Source organism: Dromiciops gliroides, chromosome 1 (assembly GCF_019393635.1).
Source record: "Dromiciops gliroides isolate mDroGli1 chromosome 1, mDroGli1.pri, whole genome shotgun sequence".
Taxonomy (NCBI): domain Eukaryota; kingdom Metazoa; phylum Chordata; class Mammalia; order Microbiotheria; family Microbiotheriidae; genus Dromiciops; species Dromiciops gliroides.
The window spans coordinates 672,407,309-672,432,107 of NC_057861.1; the positions used below are offsets into that span (position 1 = coordinate 672,407,309).

The window sequence follows — 24,799 nt, forward strand, 5'->3', positions numbered from 1 at the left end:
TCTGCAATCAGATTTCATCAGTTTTTTCTCTGGAGGTGGAGAGCATTTTTCATCATAAGTCCTTCAGAATTGCCTTGGATCATTATATGGCTGAGAATAGCTACGTCTTTCATAGTTGATCATCCTACAATACTGCTGTTACTATGTACAATGTTCTCCTAATTCTGTTCATTTAACTTTGCATCAGTTAATGTAAGTCTTCCCAGGTTTTTTTGGAAAGCATCTTGTCTTTTTTTTTATTTAAAATTTTTTAAATTTGTTTTAATCAACAAAGATCCTTCTTCTCACTCTCCCATCAGACTGAGAACACAAGAAAACCCAAACCTACTGCAAGTGTGTATCATCAATCCAAATGTCTGCATTGGCCTCCATAGTAGCTGTGTCCTAAAAAATATTTGTCTCACTCTGAGTCCTTCCCCTCTACCAGGCAGTGGAATCGTGTTTCCTTATTGGTTCTTTGGAATCCTGGTTGGTCATTGTGTTGACAAACGTTCAGCACGATAGTCAAAAAGAACTGTGGATTCTGAATGCAGATTGAACCATACTGTTTCTACTTCTTGGCTGTGTTGTTGTTGTTGTTGTTGTTGTTTCTTCTCTTTTATGAGGTTTTCCCCTTGTGTTCTGCTTCTTCTTTCACAATATGACTAATTCAGAAATATGTTTTATGTGATTATACATATATAACCTCTATCAGATTGCTTTCCATCTTGGGGGAGGGGGTAGGGAAGGGAGGGTGGGAGAAAAGTCTGGAACCAAAAATTCTATGAAAATAAATGTTGAAAACTATTTTTACATGTAACTGGAAAATAATAAAATGCTTTTATGATTTAAAAAAACCAATAGTATTCTGTCGCATCCCATAACTTGTTTAACTCTTTCCTAGTTTATGGCCTGCCCTCAGATTCCCTTCTTTGCCACCACAAAAAGAGAGTTTTTTTGCTTAGTGCTACTTTCTCCTTGATTTACCCTCCTAATTCCCTCTTCCCAGTTTATCTCCCTTCTATTGAATAAAATGTATTGGTGTTGTTATTGTTGTTTGTCATTTCTTATAGAACATAGAATTCCATCACAATCATATACTACAACTTATTCAGCCATTCACCAATTGAAGGACATCCACTTAATTTCTAATTCTTTGCCACCCCAAAGACAGCTGCTATAAATATTTGTTGCACATATAGGTCCTTTTTCTTTTTAAGAATCTCTTTGGGATACAAACCTAGTAGTAGTATTGGTGGGACAAAGGGTACATACATGGTTTTATAGGCCTTTGGGCATAGTTCCAAATTGTTTTCCATAATGGTTGGATCAGTTCACAACACCAACAATGCATTACTGCCCCTATTTTTCCACATCCCCTCCAACATTAGGTATTTTCCTTTTGTCATATTAACCAATCTGATAGGTGTGATATGATACCTCAGAGTTGTTTTATTTTGCATTGCTCTAATCAATAGTGATTCAGAGTATTTTTCATATGACTAAAAATAGCTTTTATTTCTTCTTCTGAAAACTGCCTATTTATATCCTTTGCCCATTTATCAATTGGGGAATGTTTCATATTCTTAGAAATTTGAAAAATGAGGCCTTGATCAGAAAAACTTGCTGTAAAAAAATCTCTCCCAATCTCCTGCTTCCATGCTAATTTTGGCTGTATTGGTTGTACAAAACCTTTTTAGTTTGATACAATCAAAATTATCCATTTTATATTCCATAATGCTCTTAATCTCTTGTTTGGTCATAAATTCTTTCCTTATCCATAAATCTGACAGGTAAAATATTCCATGTTCTCCTAATTTGCCTTTGACATCACTCTTTATGTCTAAATCATGTACCCATTTTGACCATATCTTGATAAATGATATAAAATGTTGGTTTATACCTATTTTCTGCCATACCATTTTCCAGTTTCCCCATCAATTTTTGTTAATATGTGATTTCTTTTCCCCAAATCTTGACTCTTTGGGTTTGTTAAACACTAGTTTACTATGGTCATTTGCTACAGTATATTGTGTACCTAACCTATTCCACTGATCTACCACTCTATTTCTTAGACAGTACCAGATTATTTTGATGATGAGCACTTTGCAAAACAATTTGAGATCTGGTTCAGCTCCCTCACATTTTATCATGGATATTTTTGACCTTTTCTTTTTCCAGATGAATTTTGTTATCATTTTTGCTAACTCTATAAAATATTTTTTGTGTAATTTGAGTGGTGTGACACTGAATAAGTAAATTAATTTAGGTAAAATTATCATTTTTATTATATTGACTCAGCCTACCCATGAGCAATTACTATTTCTCCAATTGTTAGATATGACTTTATTTCTGTGAAAAGTGTTTTGTAATTGCATTCATATAATCCCTTGATTTGTCTTGGCAGATAGACTCCCAAACATTTTATATTGTATACAGTTATATTAAATGGAATTTCCATTTCTACCTCTTCTTTATGTATTTTGCTGGTAATATATAGAACTGCTGATTATTTATGTGAATTTATTTTATATCCTGTAGTTTTGCTGAAGTTGTTAATTATTTCAACTAATTTTTTAGTTGCTTCTCTAGGATTCTCTAAGTAAACCAATGAATCATCTGCAAAGAGTGAGAGTTTTGTTTCCTCATTGTCTAATCAAATACCTTCAATTTATTTTTCTTGTCTAATTGCTATAGCTAGCATTTCTAAAACAATATTGTATAAGAGTGATGAAAATGGACATCCTTGATTCACCCCTGATCTTATGGGAAAGGTTTCTAGCTTATCCCCATTACAGATAATGCTTGCTGATGGTTTTAAATAGATACTACTTATCATTTTAAGGAAAGCTCAATTTATTTCTATACCTTCTAGGGTTTTTAATAGGAATGAGTGTTGTATTTTTTCAAAAACTTTTTCTGCACATATCGAGATAATCATATGACTTTTGTTGTGTTTGTCACAGATATGGTCAAATATGCTGATAGCTTTCCTAATATTGAAATAGTCCCGCATTTCTGGTATAAATCCACTTGGTCAGTGTTTGATCTTTGGGATATATTGGTGTAATTTCCTTGCTGGTATTTTATTTAAAATTTTTGCATCAGTATGCATTAGAAAAATTGGCCTATAACTTTTTTCTCTGTTTTTGTTCTTCCTGGTTTAGGTATCAGCAACATATTTGTGTCATAAAAGAAATTTGATAGGACTTCTTTGCCTATTTCCCCAAACAGTTTACATAGTATTGGAATTAACTGTTCTTTAAATGTGTGGTAGTTGTGAATCCCTCTGGTCCTGGAGTTTTTTTCTTAGGGACATCATTGATGACTTGCTGAATTTCTTTTTCTAAGACAGACTTATTTATTCTATTTCCTCTTCTGTTAATCTGGACAATTTATATTTTTGTCAATATTCATCCATTTCATTTAGGTTGTCAGACTTATTGGCATATACTTAAGCAAAATAACTCCTAATAATTGTTTTAGTTTCATCTTTGGCAGTGAATTCTCCCTTTTCATTTTTTCTACTGGTATTTTTTTTCTTTTTTTAATCAAATTAACTAATGGCTTATCTATTTAATTGCATTTTTCCTCATAAAACTAGTTTATAGTTTTATTTATTAGTCCAGTGGTTTTCTAACTTTGAATTTTATTAATTTTTGATTTTCAGGATTTTAAATTTGGTGTTTAATTGGAGGGTTTTAATTTGCTCTTCTATTTTTTTGTTGTTGCAATTCATTGATCTGCTCTTTCTCTACTTTATTGATGTAAGCATTTAGAGATATAAATTTTCCCTTACATACTACTTTGGCTGCATCCTATAAATTTTGGTGTGTTTGTTTCATTGTTGTCATTCTCTTTAATGACATTATTGTTTCTACAATTTGTTCTTTGATTCACTCATTCTTTAGGATTAGATTATTTTGTTTCCAATTATTCTTAATCTATGTTTCCCTAGCTCTTTATTGAATATAATTTGTATTGCATTATGGTCTGACAAGCATGCATTTGGTTGTGAGGTCTTTATGCCCTAATACATGGTCAGCTCGTGTAAAGATGTCATAGACAGCTAAAAAAAGGCATACTCCTTTCTAATCTTATTCAGTTTTATCCAGAGGTCTATGATATCTAACTTTTCTAAAATTCAATTCATTCTTTCTTGTTTATTTTGTTTAAATTTATCTAGTTCTGAGAGGAAATTCCTCCCAGTATAGTCTTACTATTTCCTTCTGTAACTCTTTTAACTTTTCCTTTAAGAATTTGGATGCTATGCCACTTGGTACATAAATATTTAGTATTGTTATTACTTCATTGTGTATGGTACCTTTTCACAAAATGTAGTTTCCCTTTTTATCTCTTTTAACTAGGTCTATTTTTATTTTTGCTTTGTCTGAGATTATAATTGTTTCCCCTGCTCCTTTACCTTCTGGAGTATCATATTCCAAGCCCTCTGATCCTTTAATATAGAAGCTGCTAAATCTGTGTGGCTCCATGATATTTTAATTGTTTCTTTCTAGTTACTTGCAATATTTTCTCCTTGACCTGGGGACTCTAGAATTTGGCTATAAAATTCTTCTTTCAGGAGGTGATCAGTGAATTCTTTCAATTTCTATTTTACTCTCTGGTTCTGGGGATCAAGGCAATTTTCCTTGATAATTTCTTGAAAGATAATGTCTGGGGGGCAACTAGGTGGTGTAGTGGATAAAGCACTGGCCTTGGATTCAGAAGTACCTGAGTTCAAATCCAGCATCAGACACTTACTAGCTATGTGAACCCTGGGCAAGTCACTTAACCCTCATGGCCCTGCAAAAAAAGAAAGAAAGAAAGATGTCCAACAATTCTTAAATTATCTCTCTGGGATCTATTTTCCAGGTCAGTTGCTTTTTCCAATGAGATATTTCACATTTTCTTCTATTTTTTTCATTCTTTTGATTTCATTTTAATGTTTCCTGGTGTATCATGGAGTCATTAGCTTCTATTTGCCCAATTCTAATTTTTAAGGAATTATTTTCTTCAGTGAGCTTTTGTACCTCTTTTTCCATTTGGTTAATTCTACATTTTAAAACATTCTTCTCTTTAGTAGATTTTTGTACCTCCATTACCATTTGGACAATTCTGTGGGGTTTTTTTGGGGGGGGTTGGTTTTTTGTAATAAACATTTTTATTTATAGTTTTGGGTTCCAATTTTTATCCCTCTTTCCCTCCCTCTCCTCCCCCCTCCCTGAGGCAGCAAGCAATCAGATATGGGTTATACATATATGATTATGTAAAATATTACCATATTTGTCATTTTGTACAAGAAGACTTGATTAAAAGGAAAAAAAGAAAGTGAAAAATATCGATCTTCAGTCTGTTCCATCCATATCAGTTCTTTCTTTGGAGGTGGATAGTATGTTTCATCAATAGTCCTTTGGGATTGTCTTTGGATCACTGTATTGTTGAGAACAGTCAAGTCATTCACAGTTCTTCATTAAACAATATTGCTGTCTCTGTGCACAATGTTCTCTTGGTTCTGCTTGCTTCATTATACATCATTTCATAGATGTCTTTCCAGGCTTTCTGAAGCAATCCTGCTTGTTATTTCTTATAGAACAATAATATTCCATCACCATCATATGCCATAGTTTGTTTAGCCATTCCTCAATTGATGGGCATTCCTTTGATTTCCAGTTGACAATTCTGTTTTTTAAGGTGTTATTATCTTCAGAATTTTTTTGTCTTTTACCAAGCTATTGACTCTCTTTTCATAATTTTCTTGGATCACTCTCACTTATTTTCCCTCTCTACCTCTCTTATTTGAGCTTTAAAATCCTTTTTTAGCTCTCCTAGGAATTCTTGTTGGGACTGTGACCAATTCACATTTTTCTTTGAGGTTTTGCATAGAGCTGCTTTGCTATCATTGTATTTTTCTGAGTTTGTGTCTTGATCTTCCCTATCACTATAGTAACTTGTTATGGTCAGGTTTTTTTTTTGTTGTTGTTTGCTCATTTTTCCAGCCTGTTTATTGACTTTTAATTTTGTGTTAAAGTTGGGTTCTGCTCTAGATTGTGGAAGAGGCACTGTCCTAAGCTTTGTGTTCAGATCTAGCTCTCAAGGTCTGCAGATTTTTGGTGCTTCCAAGGTGGTATGATGAAAAGGGAAGTATGGTCACTCCTCTCCTGACCTATGCTCTGGTCTTTACCCAGGAAGGGACCTTGCTCTTTGGTGGCCAATAGTGATAGCACTCCTCTTGGCCCTGGGACTATGGCCATCATTCTATTGCAACTGAAATTGCTAGTGTTCTCCTTTATCTTAGAATTTAGGCCATGGTCCCTAATTCCCCATGAGCAACTGCAAACACTCCTCTCCACCCTGGAACCTGAACCTGGGCCTGGCTCCTCTGTGGCCTCAAGTGCTATTGTTCCTTTTGGCTCTGGATCTGTAATCCAGAACTGTGTGTGGACAATGCAACAGGGTCCTGAACCCAGTTCCAGCAAAGGGTCATCTGCGATATCCTTCTGACCAGTTGTTTGACACTCCTTCCCACCATACACACACTATCAGGGGGCTGAGAGTTCCAGAAGCTATTGCTGCTACCAATGCAGCCAGACCCAAGGTATGGCCTGCTCAACCTGCATTGCACTCCTGGGCCCACCACCACCTGGGTGAGACGGATCTTTTCTGATGATCTCCTAAGTTGTTTTAGGCTGGAAAATTGTTTCACCAAGCCATGGCTGGTTCCGCTGCTCCAGAATTCTATTTGAGGTGCTATTTTAGAGTTGTTTGGAGGGGAATATGGGAGAGCTTGGCCGAGTACTTCTCTACTCTGCCATCTTGGCTCCACCTCTACACATCATAGACTCTTATTCAGTTTTGGTGTAGTCTACTAAAGTCCTTCTATATTTTTTTCACATTGTAAGAAAATAATAGGGTTTGGGGAACACCCAAAGTTCCCCCCCCCAGGAAATTGATTGGATTAATATTGTTTGGATTGGCTGACTTTGATGATTAACTCACTTAAAGTTAATTAAATTAAAACCACACCTGCCTGGCCCTCAAGAGGGTGTGTTCTCAGAGGGTGTGAACTCTGACCTCAACACGGGACCACCTTCAAGTCCAATGAACCAATGAATTTGGTTGATTCCTAGCCAATTAGCTTGAAGCAGTGTGTAAGGACCACCTCTCCTCTGGACCCAGAAAAAGCTTCCACAGGCAGTTACTCTCAGTTGGTTAGACTCTCTGGGAAGGGCTCTTGGTGGCAGAGGACTTTGAGGAAGAAGCAGGCTAGGCTAAGCTCTATTTTTTCTCTAGGCTAGATAGGCCGTTTCTTAACTTTCAGAGACATGTGGGCTCTCTTTACTAATATATAATATACTTTAATAAATGCTTAATGCCCCCAAACTAGTGCTAAAGCTTCTAATTTATAAGTAACAACTATATTAGGAAACCCAGCTAATTTTTCCCAAACTTGGGACAGAAATAAGGCAACCACATATAGGTGTGTGTGTGTGTGTGTGTGTGTGTGTGTGTGTGTGTTTGTGGTTTTTTTGCGGACCAAATATAGTTGTTTTTTTTATTTTTTTATTTTTTTTGCAGGGCAATGAGGGTTAAGCGACTTGCCCAGGGTCACACAGCTAGTGTCAAGTGTCTAAGGCTGGATTTGAACTTCCGTCCTCCTCAATCCAGGGCTGGTGCTTTATCCACTGCGCCACCTAACTGCCCCCCCAAATATAGTTTTACTCACCACGACATGAACTGATGTTTAGCCACATCTCTACCATCCTATACTTGTACAGTTAACTTTTTAAAAACTAAAATATAAGAGTTTACATTTATTCCTATTACATTTCATCCTATTAGAGTTAACCTAACATTCTAGCTTGCTGAGGACTTTTTCAATCCTGACTTTGTCTTGCAACATGTTAACCAACTGTTTCTGTATGCTCCTCCCAAATGGTTTTTATGGGTTTTTTTTTGTTTGTTTTGTTTTGTTTTTTGTGGGGCAATGGGGATTAAGTGACTTGCTCAGGGTCACACAGCTAGTATGTGTCAAGTGTCTGAGGCTGGATTTGAACTCAGGTCTTCCTGAATCCAGGGCCATTGCTTTATCCATGGTGCCACCTAGCTGCCCCTTTTATGTTTTTTAAATACAATAAAACTTTAATTTAAAGTGTAAAATCCAACCCTAGCTTGCAAGCCATACAAAAACAGGGTCCTATGGCCATAGTTTACCTACTTCTGGCTTAGATACACCTTCCAACCTTTGGATTGTGTGATCCAAGTGAATTCATTATAAATCTATGAACCCACTCCAATGTTCTTTCCACTTCAATAAATATTCCTCCTAGGTAACACACACACACACACACACACACACACACACACACACAGGTGCACACATGCTCAATTTAGAACCATAGCTACGGGTTTCCAAACAAGATTCAGACTTACACTAACTTCACTGATTGGCCCTGGAGTCAGATGCGAGGAATGGTTATAAAAGAACTCTGGCTTTTGATCCAAGATTACCACTGCTCCACCCCCTACTTATCCCAGCCTTGACCTTGCCATCCTGGCCAGTTCACTGAACTTGATTCTATTCATAGGAGAGAAAAAGAATTTATTTTTCTATTGATCTCTTTGTGAGAGGGCAGGAGGGGACGAGCATTTATTAAGCACCTATTATGTGCCAGGAATTGTGCTGTGATTTTATAAATATTATCTAATTTGATAATATCTATAGATGAGGTTAAGGATCTTATTGGCAAATAAGGGCTTGGATCAGGCTATTTGGTGGTTGGAGACAGGACTATGGTGAAGAAGCAAACCATTAAAATAATAATAATAATAATAAATTTTAAAAATCAAACCATTAATAACTGCCCTTTCAGTCTGGTCATTCAACTAGTTCAATCATCTCTCCATCTTGTCCACAAGAAAAACATAAGAGATGCGGGGCAGCTAGATGGCGCAGTGGATAGAGCACCGGCCCTGGAGTCAGGAGTACCTGAGTTCAAATCCGGCCTCAGACACTTAACATTTACTAGCTGTGTGACCCTGGGCAAGTCACTTAACCCTAATTGCCTCACTAAAAAACAAAACAAAAAAAAAACATAAGAGACTTTGTCAAATGCTTTGTTGAAATTTTACATAAACTGTATCTATGAAATTCTCCCAGTCTACCTAAAACCATGTCAAAAAGGGAAATGAGTTTGGTCTGTTGTGGCCTATTCTTGGAGTCATGTTTGCTCTCAGTGACCATAGCTTTCTTTTGTAGATGTCATTTACCCCATTAATGATTCCTGGAATTTTGTCAGGAACCAGAAAGCAAATTCATGTGGCTTAGTTTGCAGCTTCGACTATCTTCCCTTAAGGGGGAAAAAAAAAGCAGGACATTTGTCCTTCTTCGGTCCTAAAGTATCTCTCCATTCTTTACTATTTTTCAAAGGTTACTCACTGACAACAGCTCAGCAATTCTATCAGCCAATTCTTTCAGTGTCCTGGGATATACCTTGTTTGGATGAGCTCACTTGAATTCATAAAGGACAGTCAGGGCTCTCTCACCATCTCCCTAATTACCTTGGCTTTTTAACTTCCTATCATCTTTGCTCTTTTTAGCCTTGGGCTTGTTAGAGAAAATAGAAGCAAAATGAGAATCGAGTAGCAATTCTGCCTTTTCTTTGTCTTCTAAAGAGGAGTACTATCCCTGCTTTGATCTTTCTCTTTCCCTGGAAAAGGGGCAGCTAAATAAAGTGAATAAAGAACTGGCCCTGGAGTCAAGAGGACCTGAGTTCAAATCTCACTTTAGACACCTACTAGCTGTGTGACTCTGGGCATGTCACTTAACCCCAATTGCCTTAAACCTCTGGAGCCACCTCCAATCATCCTGATGTATATCTTGCCACTGGACCCAGATGGCTCTGGAGGAAAGAGTGAGATTAGTGACCTTGCACAGCCCTCTCTCGCTTAAATCCAATTCACTGCAGGTCATGACATCATCCCAAAGTCATGGTCCTCTTCAAGAATGAAGGACAAACAATGATAACCCCTCTGAAAGCTCTGTTTGAAAAGCCTCTCCTACCCAGAGTTATAAAACACATATTCTTAACCTGGAGTCCATAAATCTCCAGTGGGGTGAGGATAGATTTCAGTTGGATGCAGTAGGTGTGGGGATGCATCCTTACTTTCACTAACTTAAATTTAGCATTTTCTTTAATTATTTAAAAACTATGATTCTGAAAAGAGGTCCATAGAATTCACCCATTGACACAGCTGACTATCACCAATAAACAAAAAAAAGTTAAGAACCCTCAATACTGAGGCTATGGCTGTCTCCTTAGGAAGGAGAGATGTTAAGAGGGACAATTGAAATTGTGATTCTACGAGGTGTTTCTCCTCATGGAGGGAAAGTGTGTGTGTGTGAGTTTAACTGATCTATGAGGATCTAAGAGATAAAGTATGAGGAAGACAGAAAGAAGGTGAGGAGAAACTTTTTTCTCATTAGAACTATCTTAACTGTTATTTTGTGAAGAAACATAAAGAGAACTTTAAGAAGCATGAGTCTAGAGAGATTTTTTAAAAGAGCTTGAGGGAAGTTTAAATGATTGTTTTCCTGTCATGGGTTGAGATAAACTGGAGAAGACAGAGAGAGATACTGTCTTTCTTTATGAAACTGTTGTGCCTTTTATATTTCAAAGGGGTTGAAGAAGATTCTTAGGAAGAGAGTTTTTTATCCTGAAAGAACTAAATGATATGGAACTATTCTCTCTCTCTCTCTCTCTCTCTCTCTCTCTCTCTCTCTCTCTCTCTCTCTCTCTCTTTTTAGTGAGGCAATTGGGGTTAAGTGACTTTCCCAGGGTCACACAGATAGTAAGTGTTAAGTATCTGAGGCCGGATTTGAACTCAGGTACTCCTGACTCCAGGGCTGGTGCTCTACCCACTGTGCCACCTAGCTGCCCCTGGAACTATTCTCAAACGTGAAGAGATGTCATCTCCAGTTACAGTGAAGCTTTGAGGTGACAACTTTTCATCTTTATCACAAATAAAATATTTTTTTAAATTATGGCTTTGTTTTATTGTTGAGTTTACTGTTAATGCATTATTGATTAACTACTTTTAATATTTATTTAAGCCTAAATTAAGGGATTTAATATAGAGATATGAGTAACTATTATTGGAAAAGGGAGTTCCTCAGTTTATTAAATAAATAATTTCTGATGAACTTGAGTGGGAGATCTGAGCTTAGTTGATTAGTTTAGAGATATGTTGAGATTTTCTTAATTAATGAGGAAATACACATTTCTCCAAAGCTTGGGATGATAAGATTAAATATGGAAATGAGGAGTATTTCAATATGGACTGAGAAATTATTGTCAAGTGAGATTGGGGGCTCATGCAATCCTGTGACAGATGGGTCATCCTTCCTAACCCCTTTACACCTCAATACAGATATAAATATATAATAAACATATGCATATAATAATACCATATGTCATATGTGTGCATGCACAATATATAACACATAACACACATGTGCACACAATTGATGCTTTGTTGTGTGTACCCACGCACATGTACATGCATGAATGTAGCACGTACATACATGCATGCATACATGCATCTCAAGATAACTTTAAAACACCTTTTGTTTAGCTTTTCCTTAAAGCTTTAGCTCATTCTTAGCTGAGCCTTGAAGGATGGCCAGGGTTTGGAGAGAAAAGGGAAGGAGAGGCCATTATGAGCAGAGAGCATATTAACAGATACAGAAACATTAGCCGGTAAGTCATATGCAAGGGCCAGTGAAGACTAGAGGAAACAGTTGCTCCAGAGAAGTCACGCAGGAGAGGAAATTGCAAACCAATCTTACAGTCAGATTTGGTGGGGAGAGAGGATAAATGAGGCTTTCTTTGGATGTCAGGCTTGAGGACAATTGACTTGATCCTGTAGGCAAATGTAGAACCTCAGAAAGGGAGAGAGATGCAGAGAGCATGGCTTCAGGAAGATGCGATTAAATTTTTGACATGCTCTTACCCTTGGGAATTCCTGGCTGACATTCTTCCAGAGCTTGGCTGCTTAGTGAAGTATACGCAAACAGGTGAAAGACAAAAAGCATAGGAGCTCTCATCTCTGTGGCATTTTAAAGTGAAAATAATACAAATATTATCACTCTTGTTTTCCAGGGAGGAAGAAAGGACTTGCTAAGGGTTGGACTGCTAAGAAGTGTTAGAACTGGGATGGATGTAATAAATCTGCATTTTAAAAATATATACATGTGCATGTGTGTGTGTTCCATTGTTCATATGTAGAATCTTAGAGTTCAGAAGTCTTCAAATCAGGGGCAGCTAGATGATGCAGTGGATAGAGCACCAGCCCTGAAGTCAGGAGGACCTGAATTCAAATCTAACCTCAGACACTTACTAGCTGTAGCATCCTGGGCACATCACTTAACCCCAATTGCTTCCAAAAAAAAAAAAAAAAGGAGAAGGAGGAGGAAGAGGAGGAGAAGAAGAAGGAATCTTCAAATCCAATCTATATCTGGGCAGAAAGCAAGAGCTCAAAGGCTGGCTGGAGAAGCAAGGACTCACCTTTTGAGGATACTCATGAAATAAGATTAGGGCAGTGTGTTTAGGTTTGTGAGGGATGTAGGAGGAAGGCAGAGAGGCAGGAGGGCTCAAGATGGCCTTCAATGGTCAGGGGACACTCAGTAGAGGATGTCAAACTTGAGACTGGCCTTGAAGGATTCTGAATGTCAGGATAGACATCCAGACCAGAATAATAATAATAATAATAATAATAATAATAATAATAATAATAATAATAATAATAAACAGCAGCTCCTGTTGATAGAACTGGGATGTTAAGTTTTGAAAAGTCATTTTCTCACAAGCCTGTGAGATAGGTAATATTATTAGTTCCCCCTTTAATGGATTATTACCCCCATTTTACAAAGGAGGAAGCTAGGCTCAGAGGTGTTAAGTGGACTTACCCAAAGTCACACACACACACACACACACACACACACACACACACAACCTGGTAAGTAGGCAGCTGGGTGGGTGTAGTGGATGGCATTCCTGAAGTCAGGAGGACCTGAGTTCAAATGCAACCTCAGACTCTTACTAGCTGTGTTGCCCTGGGCAAATCACTTAACCTCTGTTGCCTCAGTTTCCTCATTTATAAATTGGGGATAATAAGAGCATCTACCTCCCAGGGTTGTTGTGAGGATTAAATGAGATAATATTTGTAAAGTGCTTTGCAAACCTTGAAGTGCTATATCATTATCACCACCAATATCATCATCGTATCAGAGTGGGAATTCGGACCTTGATTTCTTTTCTTTTCTTTTCTTTTAGTGAGGCAATTGGGGTTAAGTGACTTGCCCAGGGTCACACAGCTAGTAAGTGTCAAGTGTCTGAGGTCGGATTTGAACTCAAGTCCTCCTGAATCCAGGGCCAGTACTCTATCCACTGTGCCACCTAGCTGCCCTAGACCTTGATTTCTTAACCCCAACTTTAATGCTTTTTCCATTGTACCCAACTGCCTTTCCACTCCTGACATCATGGGACAGAGTCCTCGATCAATAATTATAAGCTATCTCTTCTGGTCCCCGGCTCTGTAACTCACTAGCTAAGTAACCCAAAACGAGTCATTTCCCTTCTCTGGATCTTAGTTTCCATGTTTGTAACAGAAGAAGGTTTGGGGGTGGGGTGGGAAACACCATCTCTCAGAGTCTCTCTGACTGGGATTGCAAGCAGGGAGGGTCCAGTGGCATGCAGGTAGGTCTGGGACGTTGTATGAGGAGTATAGCCTTGGTTGCCTTATGGGGCCCGCAGAGAGTCCCTGGGAAGAGGGAGTGACTGGTAGGAGCCAGGCAAGCTGAAATTCTCCAGTCCAGGTAATTGGATTCCCTGGAACAAGGCCACCTGCCTGAGGGGGATTTCCATTAACAGCCGTCATTAGAGGGAAGCCGGATCCAGCGTCTGCAAGTGTCAGTTAAAGGCCCCCTGAGGCTAAGCAGGGTGATTTGGGGTACCTCTGGGCCAGCCTGGGCAGGGCTAGGAATGGCTTTGTTTGCTGGGCTCCAACCAGAAATGGGTTACAGTGAATTGACATGTTTCTTTCCTGTTGTGTGGGGGGTGGTTTTTATTACACATGCATTTGAACACATTCAGAAGCTCTCATGGTTAACTGCTCACAACAGGTTGCCATGCTTACATACACAGGTACACACATTTACAACACACATTGAGGCACATTCATATACAAGCACAAAGACTGGCACCGACTCACATTCATATACCTACAGTTACTAAGCAGGGGTTTGTGTCAGGGCGTGGAAGCATGAAAATACGGAGAAATGCCAAGGATTACATCATCAGGGTAGGGAGTCACGAGGCAGGCCTGCCTTCCATGCCCTCTTATGCCCCTGCTCTGTGACCTGGGGGCAGGTACCTGATCTCCAGGTCTGGCTTATATGGGGATGGAGACAATGGAAAGATAAGGTTGCAGACAGCTAAGGACAAGCTTCAGGAAGCCCCCAGATGTCACCCATACTGATCCCGGCCTTCTGTTATCCCCCTGAGGGGATTTATGTTCTTTCTGTTCTGGCCAGAAACCCTGAGGGTCTGCCTCTCTCAGAATGATTTTTTTTTTCCTTTTGAGGAAGCAAAAGAGTCTTTTGCCTCATTTCATACCTAGCCTCAATCACTTGAATGGGTGTTGCCTCAGACAAACTAAGACCTGAGAAAGACCTAAAGTCTCCCACTGCAACCGGGCCGTCTCCAGTCATCTTGATCTATGTCTTGTCACTGGACCCAGATGGCTCCAGATGAGAGAGTGAGGCTGGTGACTTTACACAGCCCTGCCTTGTTTAAATCCAATTCTCTTGCAAGTCAAAACATCATCCTCCTGATGTCATGGGTCCTCTTTGAAAATGAAGGATGAACAACAAACGAGAAGTCTTCCAGGCTCCTGTGCCCCCAGCCTGAAGTATTGGCTGACAAAGCACCTGGCTTGTCCTTTCTGATTACCCAAATCATATTGGGCCTATCCTGACACACAGATTGACCATGATGAAGGGGTGAGATTAGCCCAGACCAAGAATTACAGGATATCAGAGCTGGAAGGGGTCTCAGAGTATACGCAATGGCAGGGCTGGAAAGGGACCTCTGAGAGTTGTCCAGGCTCACACATCTAGGAATTGTGAGAGTCAGCACTTGAACCCAGATCTTGTGATTCATGGTGAGCAACCTTTGTGTCCTTTCTGGTCCCTCCTTATGACTCTGCCCAAACCCATTCCATAATGGTGGAGGGGAGGCTTTAGTGGCTGTAGGGATCTGATTCCTCAGGCAAAGAACAGGTCAGAATCCTTAGAAAGGATTTTCAGCAATAGGGAAGATGAGGTTTACTCTGGCTTTGGTCATTCTATTCAATTACAAATTTTCATGACATGCCTATAATATATATGAGGTCCTTGGGTTTTGTGTATATACATATATCATATATATGTATATATATTCATGCATGTATATGGCTGCCATATATATATATAATATGCATCCATGCATATATGCACATGTGATGCCCTGATCCAAAGAAATACCAAGACAGATCCATAAAGATAGGGAATGACACAGGTACTGTTTTCAACGAGCCTACAACCAAATAGGGGGAAAGACTTGTATAGAAATAAACTATTATAGAATGGAGGGAGTACAAAAGAGAGATTTTAGACAAATCTCTAAGAGAAATGTAAAGAGGGGAAATTAAAGAGGGCTTCATGGGAGAGGTGGCCCTTGAACTGGGCCTGGAAAGAAGACTCTAAAAGATGTTAATGAGAGGAGAGGAAGAGGCTGGCTCCAGCACAGGAGATTGTGAGAGCAAAGGCCTGGTGATGAGGGGATGGACAGTTCTAGTCTGGCTGAAAGGTAAAATTTATGATGGGGGATACTATGGGAAAAGACTAGACAGACAGGTTGGAACCATATTATATAGGACCTTGAATGCCATGACTACTCATGTAAAACTTATTTTGAATTGCTTGAGTTCTTGTGGGTAGGGGGTGGGAATGGAGGGGGGAAGAGAAGTTGGAACACAAAGTTTTTAAAAAATTGATGTTAAAATTTTGTTTTTACATATGTAAATATTTCTATTCAAAAAAAAAGAAGAAGAAATGTATTCTGTGTATTCAATGTGTTACATAGTAGACAATGGTTAGCCATTGAGGCCTTTTCAGTAAAGGAAGGCTATCTTCATAGTAGAGACCTAGAAAGGTTTCTTAGGTAATGAGTGGTGTGGAGGAAGAGACAGGCTGGAGTGAGGGAGACAGTTAAGAGGTCATTATGATAGTGCCATGGGGATGAGGGCCTGACCTCATGTGGCAATTAAGAGGGGAAGAATGTAAACTATAATGGAAAGGCAGGGTCAGCGGACTTTACAAGTGATTGGATATTGGTATCGAGGAGTCAGCAACCTTATTCACTCTTGAGTTTTCACGACTGAGAGTTATATCTCCAGCCTTGATCTCGCCCCAGCACTCTGGTTTCCTGTTTCCACCCCCGGCCTACTACATCCCTCCATCTGGATTCTTTGCCTTTGAACTTAACGTATCCCAAAACAAACTCATCATCTGCTCTTCCCTGTAGTTTCCCTCTTTCTGTTATTGGTACCACTGTCTTCCCAGTGACTGCAGTTCGAAACTGAGGCTCATAGGGGATCAATGATCAGCTACTAAGTGTAGGAGTGGGATTCTATCATGGTCTCTCCTGACTCCAAATCTAGTGGGGAGGAAGGGGAGGGAAAGAGAAAAGAGGAGGATATGGGGAAAAAAGGAGGGAGGGAGGAAAAAGTAGGGGGGAGAGAAAGAAAGAAGGAAAAGAGGGAGAAAATGAAACAAGGAGGGAGAGAGAAGAAAGAGAGGGAGAAAATGAAACGAGGAGGGAGAGAGAAGAAAGAGAGGGAGAAAAATGAGAGAGGGGTGAAGGGAAGAATTGGAGAGAAGAGGAAAAGGAAGAAAAAGAGGGAATGAAGAATTGGAGAGAAGAGGAAGAATAAGGGAGAAAGGCTGTGTGTGTGTGTGTGTGTGTGCGCGCGCGCATGTATGTAAAAAAGTTAGTTACATAATCCCCCAGCTGGGCTCAAAGGAAAAAAAAAATGACTTGGAGAGGGTGGAAGCCACTCTCAGAAAGAAATGGTTATATAACAATTGTATCAGCCTCAGGGAGGTAACTTCCAGTCGACAGATGAAGAAACACTGAGGCTGTTGGGTACATAGGAAAGAGATTGACTGAGAAAGGAGAAAATAAAAGCCAAAAGACAACTAGAGAATCCACACAGAGACAGATAAAAATGAATTGTCACTCAAGCATCCGAAGAAAAAAATGTGTCACTTCTCATATACAAAAACAAGAGGCAAGCTGAGCAATGCTTTTCCATCCTAAACAGGGAAAGTGAGAGGAAACCAAAGCAATCTGGGCTGAGGCCCACTTCCAGAAAGACCCTTTGGACACTTCACACTTTCCTATTTCCAAAAGCACTTTGCTCACGACACTCCTTTGGGATATGAAGTGCCAAAAGTCCCATCCGGAATTTACACATGAGGAAGTTGGGGGTCGTGCACTGACCAAGGTCAATCAACTAGTAAGTGAGAGGGTTAGTTGTTGAACCCAGATCCCCAGGGTTCTTTTCACTGTCCCACAATACCTGCCCCTTCACTTTCCCCCTCCAAGTCAAGACGTTGATCAGAATCCAAGGATAGGCAACCCTAAGAGGCTGTGCAATATCTGACCTTGAACATCATCAAGGAGAGAAGAGGGAACCATTGATCCTAGTGGGGGGAGAGGTTTAAGGGGGAGAGTAAGACATGGAGCTGTCTGTTCCCAGGTGATTCTATGTCTATAAATAGTCGTATTACTAGCTATCCCCCCCCCCCACCTACCCACTCCAACTACCTTCATTCTAGGGATTATTTACCTCTCTGCCTTTTAGATGTGACAAAGTAGTACAGTGGATAGAGCGCTGGACCTGGAGTCAGGAGAAGCTGAGTTCAAATCCAGCCTCAGACACTAGTTGTGTGACCCTGGACAAGTCACTTAACCCCTATTATACCTTACTTTCCTCATCTGTAAAATATTAATAACATTTACCTCCAAATCTGTTCTGAGGATAAAATGAGATAGTTATAAAGTGCTAGTAGTTCTTCACCCCCACTCCACACCATTCTCTCCCTCCATCTTCAGACCTAGGGTCCTTGAAGTCTGACCCATCACTACAGCCCTTGCTTATATACTGTCATGCCTTAGGGTTTTTTTTTTGTTGTTTTTTTGGTGAGGCAATTGGGGTTAAGTGACTTGCCCAGGGTCACACAGCTAGTAAGTGTTAAGTGTCTGAGGCCGGATTTGAACTCAGGTACTCCTGACTCCAGGGCTGGTGCTCTATCCACTGTGCCACCTAGCTGCCCCCCATGCCTTAGTTTAACCATTCCATGAGTGTACATCTTCCCTGCTGCCCCCCTCCCCACCCCAACAGATCATGAGTTCCCTGAATGCAAGGCTCGGATCTATTTTTGGACTAACCCAGACTATAAACTCCCTTAGCGTAGGGACCATTTTCTCTCTCCTTGTTTCCTCCACAATGTAGCCCGGGGTGGTGAGGGCAGGATAAGTCCCAAAGTGGTTGAATTATTTGAATTCACACCACTTATTCCCCTTGGGCTGAAATAAAAGACCACATTTTTCATAATCATAACTTCAAAGAGTGCGAATGTGAATCCATGTAACCACTTCAGGGGATTCGTTATTTTCACTGATTGCGACCTAGCCCTAAGTACCTAGGGTTTGGAAAGCAGCTGTATCCCTAAAGTACACGCCTATGCCCTCCCCCCTCAGTGGTCAAGGTTCCTTCCCTTACACCACACGCTGATCATACCAAGCATTTAAGATATCAATTGGATGCCTCTTCAGTTCCTAACACTCTTCCTCTGAGCCACCCCAGCCCCTGCACATAAGGGTACTCAGAGATTTCCCTCCTCCCCCAGTACCTGCCAGGCAGAGCTGACTATTCCTCCCCAGCCCCCCACCTCCAACTCTCCAAATCTCACTCTATCCCTCCCCCATTCCTAACCTAACTAAGTCATCTACTAACATCTGGCAGCATCTATTCAGCCCCATGCGGAGATGTGATTTTTAATACTGCTCAGTTAATTAGTGAAGATAATGAACTGGCTGTTCCAGCTAATCAGTCCGCTCCTGGGGTGAGGTGGGGGAGGAGAAGGACAACAAGGATGTTGTATGACAGCCCCAAGGTGCAAGTCTGAATGATGATGCTCTCAGATGCTTTGTGAGGTGGCCAGAAGAGTACTGGGCTAGAATTACGAGATCCAGAGCCAGAGTCTACTTCAGTTTCCCTATCTGTACCATGCAGACAACTGTACCCATAGTTTACACTCTCCCTGGGGCACCCAGGTTTCCAGTAGCAATACACAAGACCACCCAGTCTCTCTCAGTACTCTCCCTCTACCAAACACCAGCACCAAGGAATGACTGGCACCCAGCTGGCTCTGAGATCCCTTCATTCCCAGACTGTCTCTGTGCTGGTCATGGCCCCCAGAAAGGGTTAAGGGGAGTCAGTATCCTGGCCAGATGTTTCCTTTTTCTAATTCCCTCAACAAAGTTCCCATTGTGTTGCTGTTTCCTCAGGGAACAGTCCTTCTGATAACCAGAGCATGCTAATATGAGCATTGATATGTTACCCCTAAAGCAGGTAAGACAGGTGCATTTTAACAGGAAGATTTCCCAAGAAGACAATGGCTCTCTCTAATGGTTAAAATTTGCAGGTCATGGCAGCCATGGGAGACAGAGATGTTTGTTCGTACACTGTGGGTACGAGCAAGACTGGCTATGGTCTGCTCACCTCCCCAGAAACACAGGGCAGCCCTTGACTGTCTGCCCCTCACACTGGGAATGCCTGAGGGTAAGGGCCTGGCTTCCTTATCATTGACTTCCTTCAGGGCTCTCACCGGTACCCACCTTCACCCTATCTGTACCCTGCTCTACCCTCCCCTAGCAATAAAGGACTGGGTGGTGAAGGAGACAGCCTCTCACCTTCTGGCTCATTCTCCATTTTTTCATATTCCAAGCACTTTTGCCGCTCCACATTTATGCTGTGTACGATTAAACATTCATTGTGTTTAAGGCTGGATACCTGTGAGACAAAAAGTAATCCAGGTTAGTGGACCAGGAAATCCCAGCCTCTGTGAAGAAAGGGCCACTGCCCAGCAATAACTCCCAGGCCCCCAGTGTCAGGGGACAAACCCAGCTCCCTCTCCTCCCTCAACCCAAGGCCCAGCAGGGATAGTGGACATGACTGAGACCCGGCTTGTAGTCCCAGCCCTGCCAGCAACTTACTACATGACCTTTGGCAAGTAGCTTGGCCTCTTGGGGCCTTAGTTTTCCCATCTGTAAAATGAAGGGGGTCAGACTGGATGATCCCATTCTGACATTCTATGATTCTATAATTAGAGAGGTTAACAGGCTGACAGAAAAAATAAAATTCATGGCACATAATAGATGTTTAGTGAATGCTTTTTTGACTAGTTGACTATAATGCAGGAGTGGATTTTGAACTATATATTGTTTTGCATTATCTAGGATTTGTAAGGAGATGCTTCTGACAGTGGCCCATGGCACATCTCACCCTGAGATCATCCTTTATTGTTATTGCTCTTCAGTTGTGTCTGACTCTTCACGGCCCCATTTGGGGTTTTCTTGGCAAAGATCCTGGAGTGGTTTGGCATTTCCTCCTTCAGCTCATTTTACAGATTAGGAAACTGAGGCAAGCAGGGTGAAGTAACTTTCACACAGCTAGTAAGTGTCTGAGGCCAGATTTGAACTCAGGAAGAGGAGTCTTCCTGATTCCAGGTCTGGTGCTTTATCCACCACACCACCTATGATTAAGTTATGAAATGGAGCTAATAATAATACTTGCCCTTCCCTGTCTTCTTCCTAGCCTGCATTAAAGTACACAAGCACTTTTCTTTTTCTTTTTCTTACTTTTTTGTGGGGCAATGGGGGTTAAGTGACTTTCCCAGGGTCACGCAGCTAGTAAGTGTCAAGTGTCTGAAGCCGGATTTGAATTCAGGTACTCCTGAATCCCAGGCTAGTGCCTTATCCACTGCACCACCTAGCCGCCCCCACACACAAGCGCTTTTCACTGAGGTCAGGAGGACTTTGAAATCCTTCGGTCTGACGCCTTCGGTTTCCTCGGTGTCTGGCACAGCTGGTATTGCTTTGGCAAATCTATAGGAATAGCTTGCTGTTTTCAGGGCTCCTGTTCTATAATGGGTAGGTGGCAATCCCTGCTAGAGGTACAAGGAATCCTTATGGTATGGGCTGCTTTTCTCTATAGCTGGCAAAGTTTGAGCTCAGACCTACATCCTTCAGTAAATCACCTAACCCAGGAAATAGCTCCTTTCTCTCTCCCAACACTGCTCCTAGGAAATCCTTTCTTTCATTTTTTTTTCCTTTGACAAGCATTTATCCTACTATGGGCCAAGTACTGGGCTAGGCCCTAAAGATGCAGGAATGGTGCTTGCCAACCTACTGAGGAGTAAATACTTGTACTTGGATAAATAATTGTGAAATTCGTACGAAGTAATTTCAAGGGCAAGGAAAATACCAGTACCTTGGGTGGACATTCTAATCCAAAAGACCTCATGTGTGAGGTGGTGCTGAGCTAAGCCTTGAAAGTAGGGAAGAATTCCAAAAAGGGGAGGTGAGTAGGGAAAATATTTCAGGCATGGGGGCGATAAACAAGTAAGCCAGTAGGACTGGAATGGAGAGTTCATGAAGGAGGAATAATGTGTAATCACCCCAGAAAGAGATGTTGGAGCCAGGATTTGAAGAGTTTTAAGTTTGGAACTTTATTCTACAGGTAATAGACAGCCATAGAAACTTCTTGAGCAGGAGTTAACATGGTCAGACCTGTGCTTTAGAAACATCAGCTGGGCGGTTATAGGAGATGATAGAGAGGGGAAAGGCTAGATTCAGAGACACCAATTATGAGGTTATATTAATAGCCTAGGCAAGAGGTGATAAGTGTCTGAACCAGGGTAGTGATGGTGTGAGTGGAGAGAAGAGGAAGGATATGAGGTATGTAATTGAGGTAGAATGAGTAAGACTTGACAATTGATTAGTCATGGCAAATAAGGAAGATTGAGGAGTTCCGTGAACCTGAGTGCCTGGAAAGACTGTGGTGCTGTTGGCAGCAATGGAAGGAGAAAGGAAGGGCTTAGGAAAACAGATAATGAATTCTGTTTTGGACACATTCAGTTCAAGATGCTTCTGGGACATCTGAGGAGGAGGAAATGTCCAATAGTCAATTGGTGATGCAGGACTGATACTCAGGAGAGGGATGAGGACTGAATATATAGCTCTAGAAATTTTCTTCATGGAAATGATCATTCTTGATGAGAGATTGTGTAGAGAGAAGAGAGATGAGGACAGCCCCTGAGCCTAGCCAAGGAGCATACCCAGAGAGGGGGCAGGTTGTGGTTGAGAAATGGAACAAAGGAGGCCAAGAGGGACCATTCATGTAAGTAGGAAGAGAACCAGATGGGAATGGTGTCATTAAAACTCAGGGAGGAGAGAGTGGCTAGGAGAGTTAGTATCATATGTAGAGAGGGCAAGAAGCATGAGGACTGAGGAACGTCCATTGGATTTAGCAGTGAACAGAGCTTTTGAAACCTAGAAGAGACCAGTTTTAGTTGAGTAGACGGATTAGAAGTCAGAGTTTGAGGGGTAGAGAAGTGCGCAGATATGTGTGTGGAAGTGGAAGCAATGATTATAAACAGTTTTTTTTTCTAGAAGTTTGGCTAGGAAAGGAAAGAGAAGTAAAGGATGACAGCCTGAGGTCATGGCTGGGTCTGGGCAGGAAGAAGGTTGTTGTTGTTTGTCCTTCATTCCTGAAGAGGAACATGACATCAAGGTGATGTCATGACTTGCACTGAATTGGATTTAAGTGAGGCAGGGCTGTGCAAGGTCACTGACCTCACTCCTCCAGAGACATCTCCAACCAGTGGCAAGATATACATCAGGATGACTGGAGATGTTTAAGAGCAGGAAGAAGGAGCCAGTGGATGGATGGACAGATTGAAGATTAGTAAGAGACAAGGAATGATCTTGGAAGTGATGGGATTAAGGCGTATGCAGGGATCAGCCTTGGTAAGGAGAAAGATCAGCCCTTCCTCTGAGATCAGATGAAAGGAGGAGAGAGGAAAAGATGACAGGGAATTAAGGCGTGGAACTAGGGGGAGGGTGAGCCAGCTCACGACAGATGGTCTTGGTTTTCTCAGTAGAGCGTGAGGCAAGGCATTGACTTCTGAATACTTCAAAAAATTGCTAAATCTTAAATAAAGTTCCAGCAAATGGGCAGCTATGTGGAAGATGGACTGGTGAGAAGAGACACTAAATGCAAAGATTCCTCAATCAAGAGCTGCTGTGAATTGAGCTAATCAGAGAAGAAATTCAAGGGGTGGGGGGGTGGGATGGCAGGGTGTGGGGTGTGTATTCTGCCTCTGATCCACTCTCTCCTTTCCCAGTGTTCTGTCTGTCTCCTGGACATGTCCTGTCTTCTTCATTAAATGGGACTCCCTGAGGCTCTGCCTCCTTCCATCAGGGGTTACCTGCCCCCACCCCTCCATGACCCAGCTCTGAATAGGCTGAAAGACTCCTTCTCTAGCCCCTCAGATATACAGCACCCCAGCACATCCTCACATTGGCTCATCATATCACATCACACATATATACTGTGCCCTATTATACTATACCATACATATCATGCCATACAATCTCATCTCATCTCATACTATATCATTCCATGCCATGCCATGCCATGCCATACCATGCTATACCATACCATATCACAGATGAACCAGTAAAGAAAAGGGATATTATCCTATTTGGGGTTTTGAGGCAATGGGGATTGTGATAGTTTTCTTTCCCTTGGCTGTGATGATGTAGGTAGTTAATTAGCCAGCCAGTGATGACTAAGCCAGAATGGAAGAAAGAGCTGACTCTGGAATCACGTGTAGACCACCAGCGTAGAGTCCCAGTTCATGGGAACTTCATGATTATGGGTGTTCTCCAAGCCTCAGTTTCCTCCTTTGTAAAATGAGAGGTTGGTAGTTTCCTTCCAGCTCTGATTCCTCCAGTCTATGGCCTGAGATTTTCTTCTCAGACCTAGACGGGTCAAGGTTATGGACTGGCCATCACTAAGGTGAAGCAGCTGACACTTTGCCTCAAGGCACAGAAATTCAGCATTATGCTGGGGTGCATTCAATCCCACCACACCTTGTGGGTCTTTCCTTGCCCTCCCCTGATGACTAAAGCCTCATCCCAGCTAAGCCCCTTCCCCTGAATCCGCTCATTCCCACTTCCCCAGAAGCAGCCAGTTCTTCAGAAGTATAGAAATTTTGAGGTGTTCTAGGGCAGAAATTCTCCTCAGCCACTGTACCCCAGGTGAGCTTCTCTCACCCCACCCTGTCCCCCTTCCTTGGCTTTCCCCTCACTTGCCTAAGGTGTAAACGTTCCTAGTTCATGCTTTGCCCCCCAGACATGGTTCTGTGCCTGTTAATGATGGAGAAATACTTATCTCAGGGGAAAGACCACTTGCTCTAGCATCAGAAGACTTGGGTTCCAGTCTCACCTCTGATACTTACTACTTGAGTAACTTTGGACAAGTCACTCTGGGCCTCAGTTTCCTTACCTGTAAAATGGGGGTGGGGGGTTGGACTACTTGGCCTCATACCTCTATGTTCTCAGATTTCACCTCTCTCTCAGTTTGTCTC

At 41.3% G+C, this 24,799-nt stretch overlaps 1 protein-coding gene across 2 annotated transcripts in view; it reads right to left on the reverse strand.

The window, feature by feature from the left end:
- Positions 1-24,799, reverse strand: part of VIPR1 (vasoactive intestinal peptide receptor 1) — an 89,332-nt gene that overhangs the window by 37,735 nt on the left and 26,798 nt on the right. For both annotated transcript variants that reach the window (XM_043999446.1, XM_043999439.1), the window contains exon 2: positions 20,058-20,157. In XM_043999446.1, the coding sequence (XP_043855381.1) occupies positions 20,058-20,157 (100 nt within the window). The remainder of the gene's footprint in view (positions 1-20,057; positions 20,158-24,799) is intronic.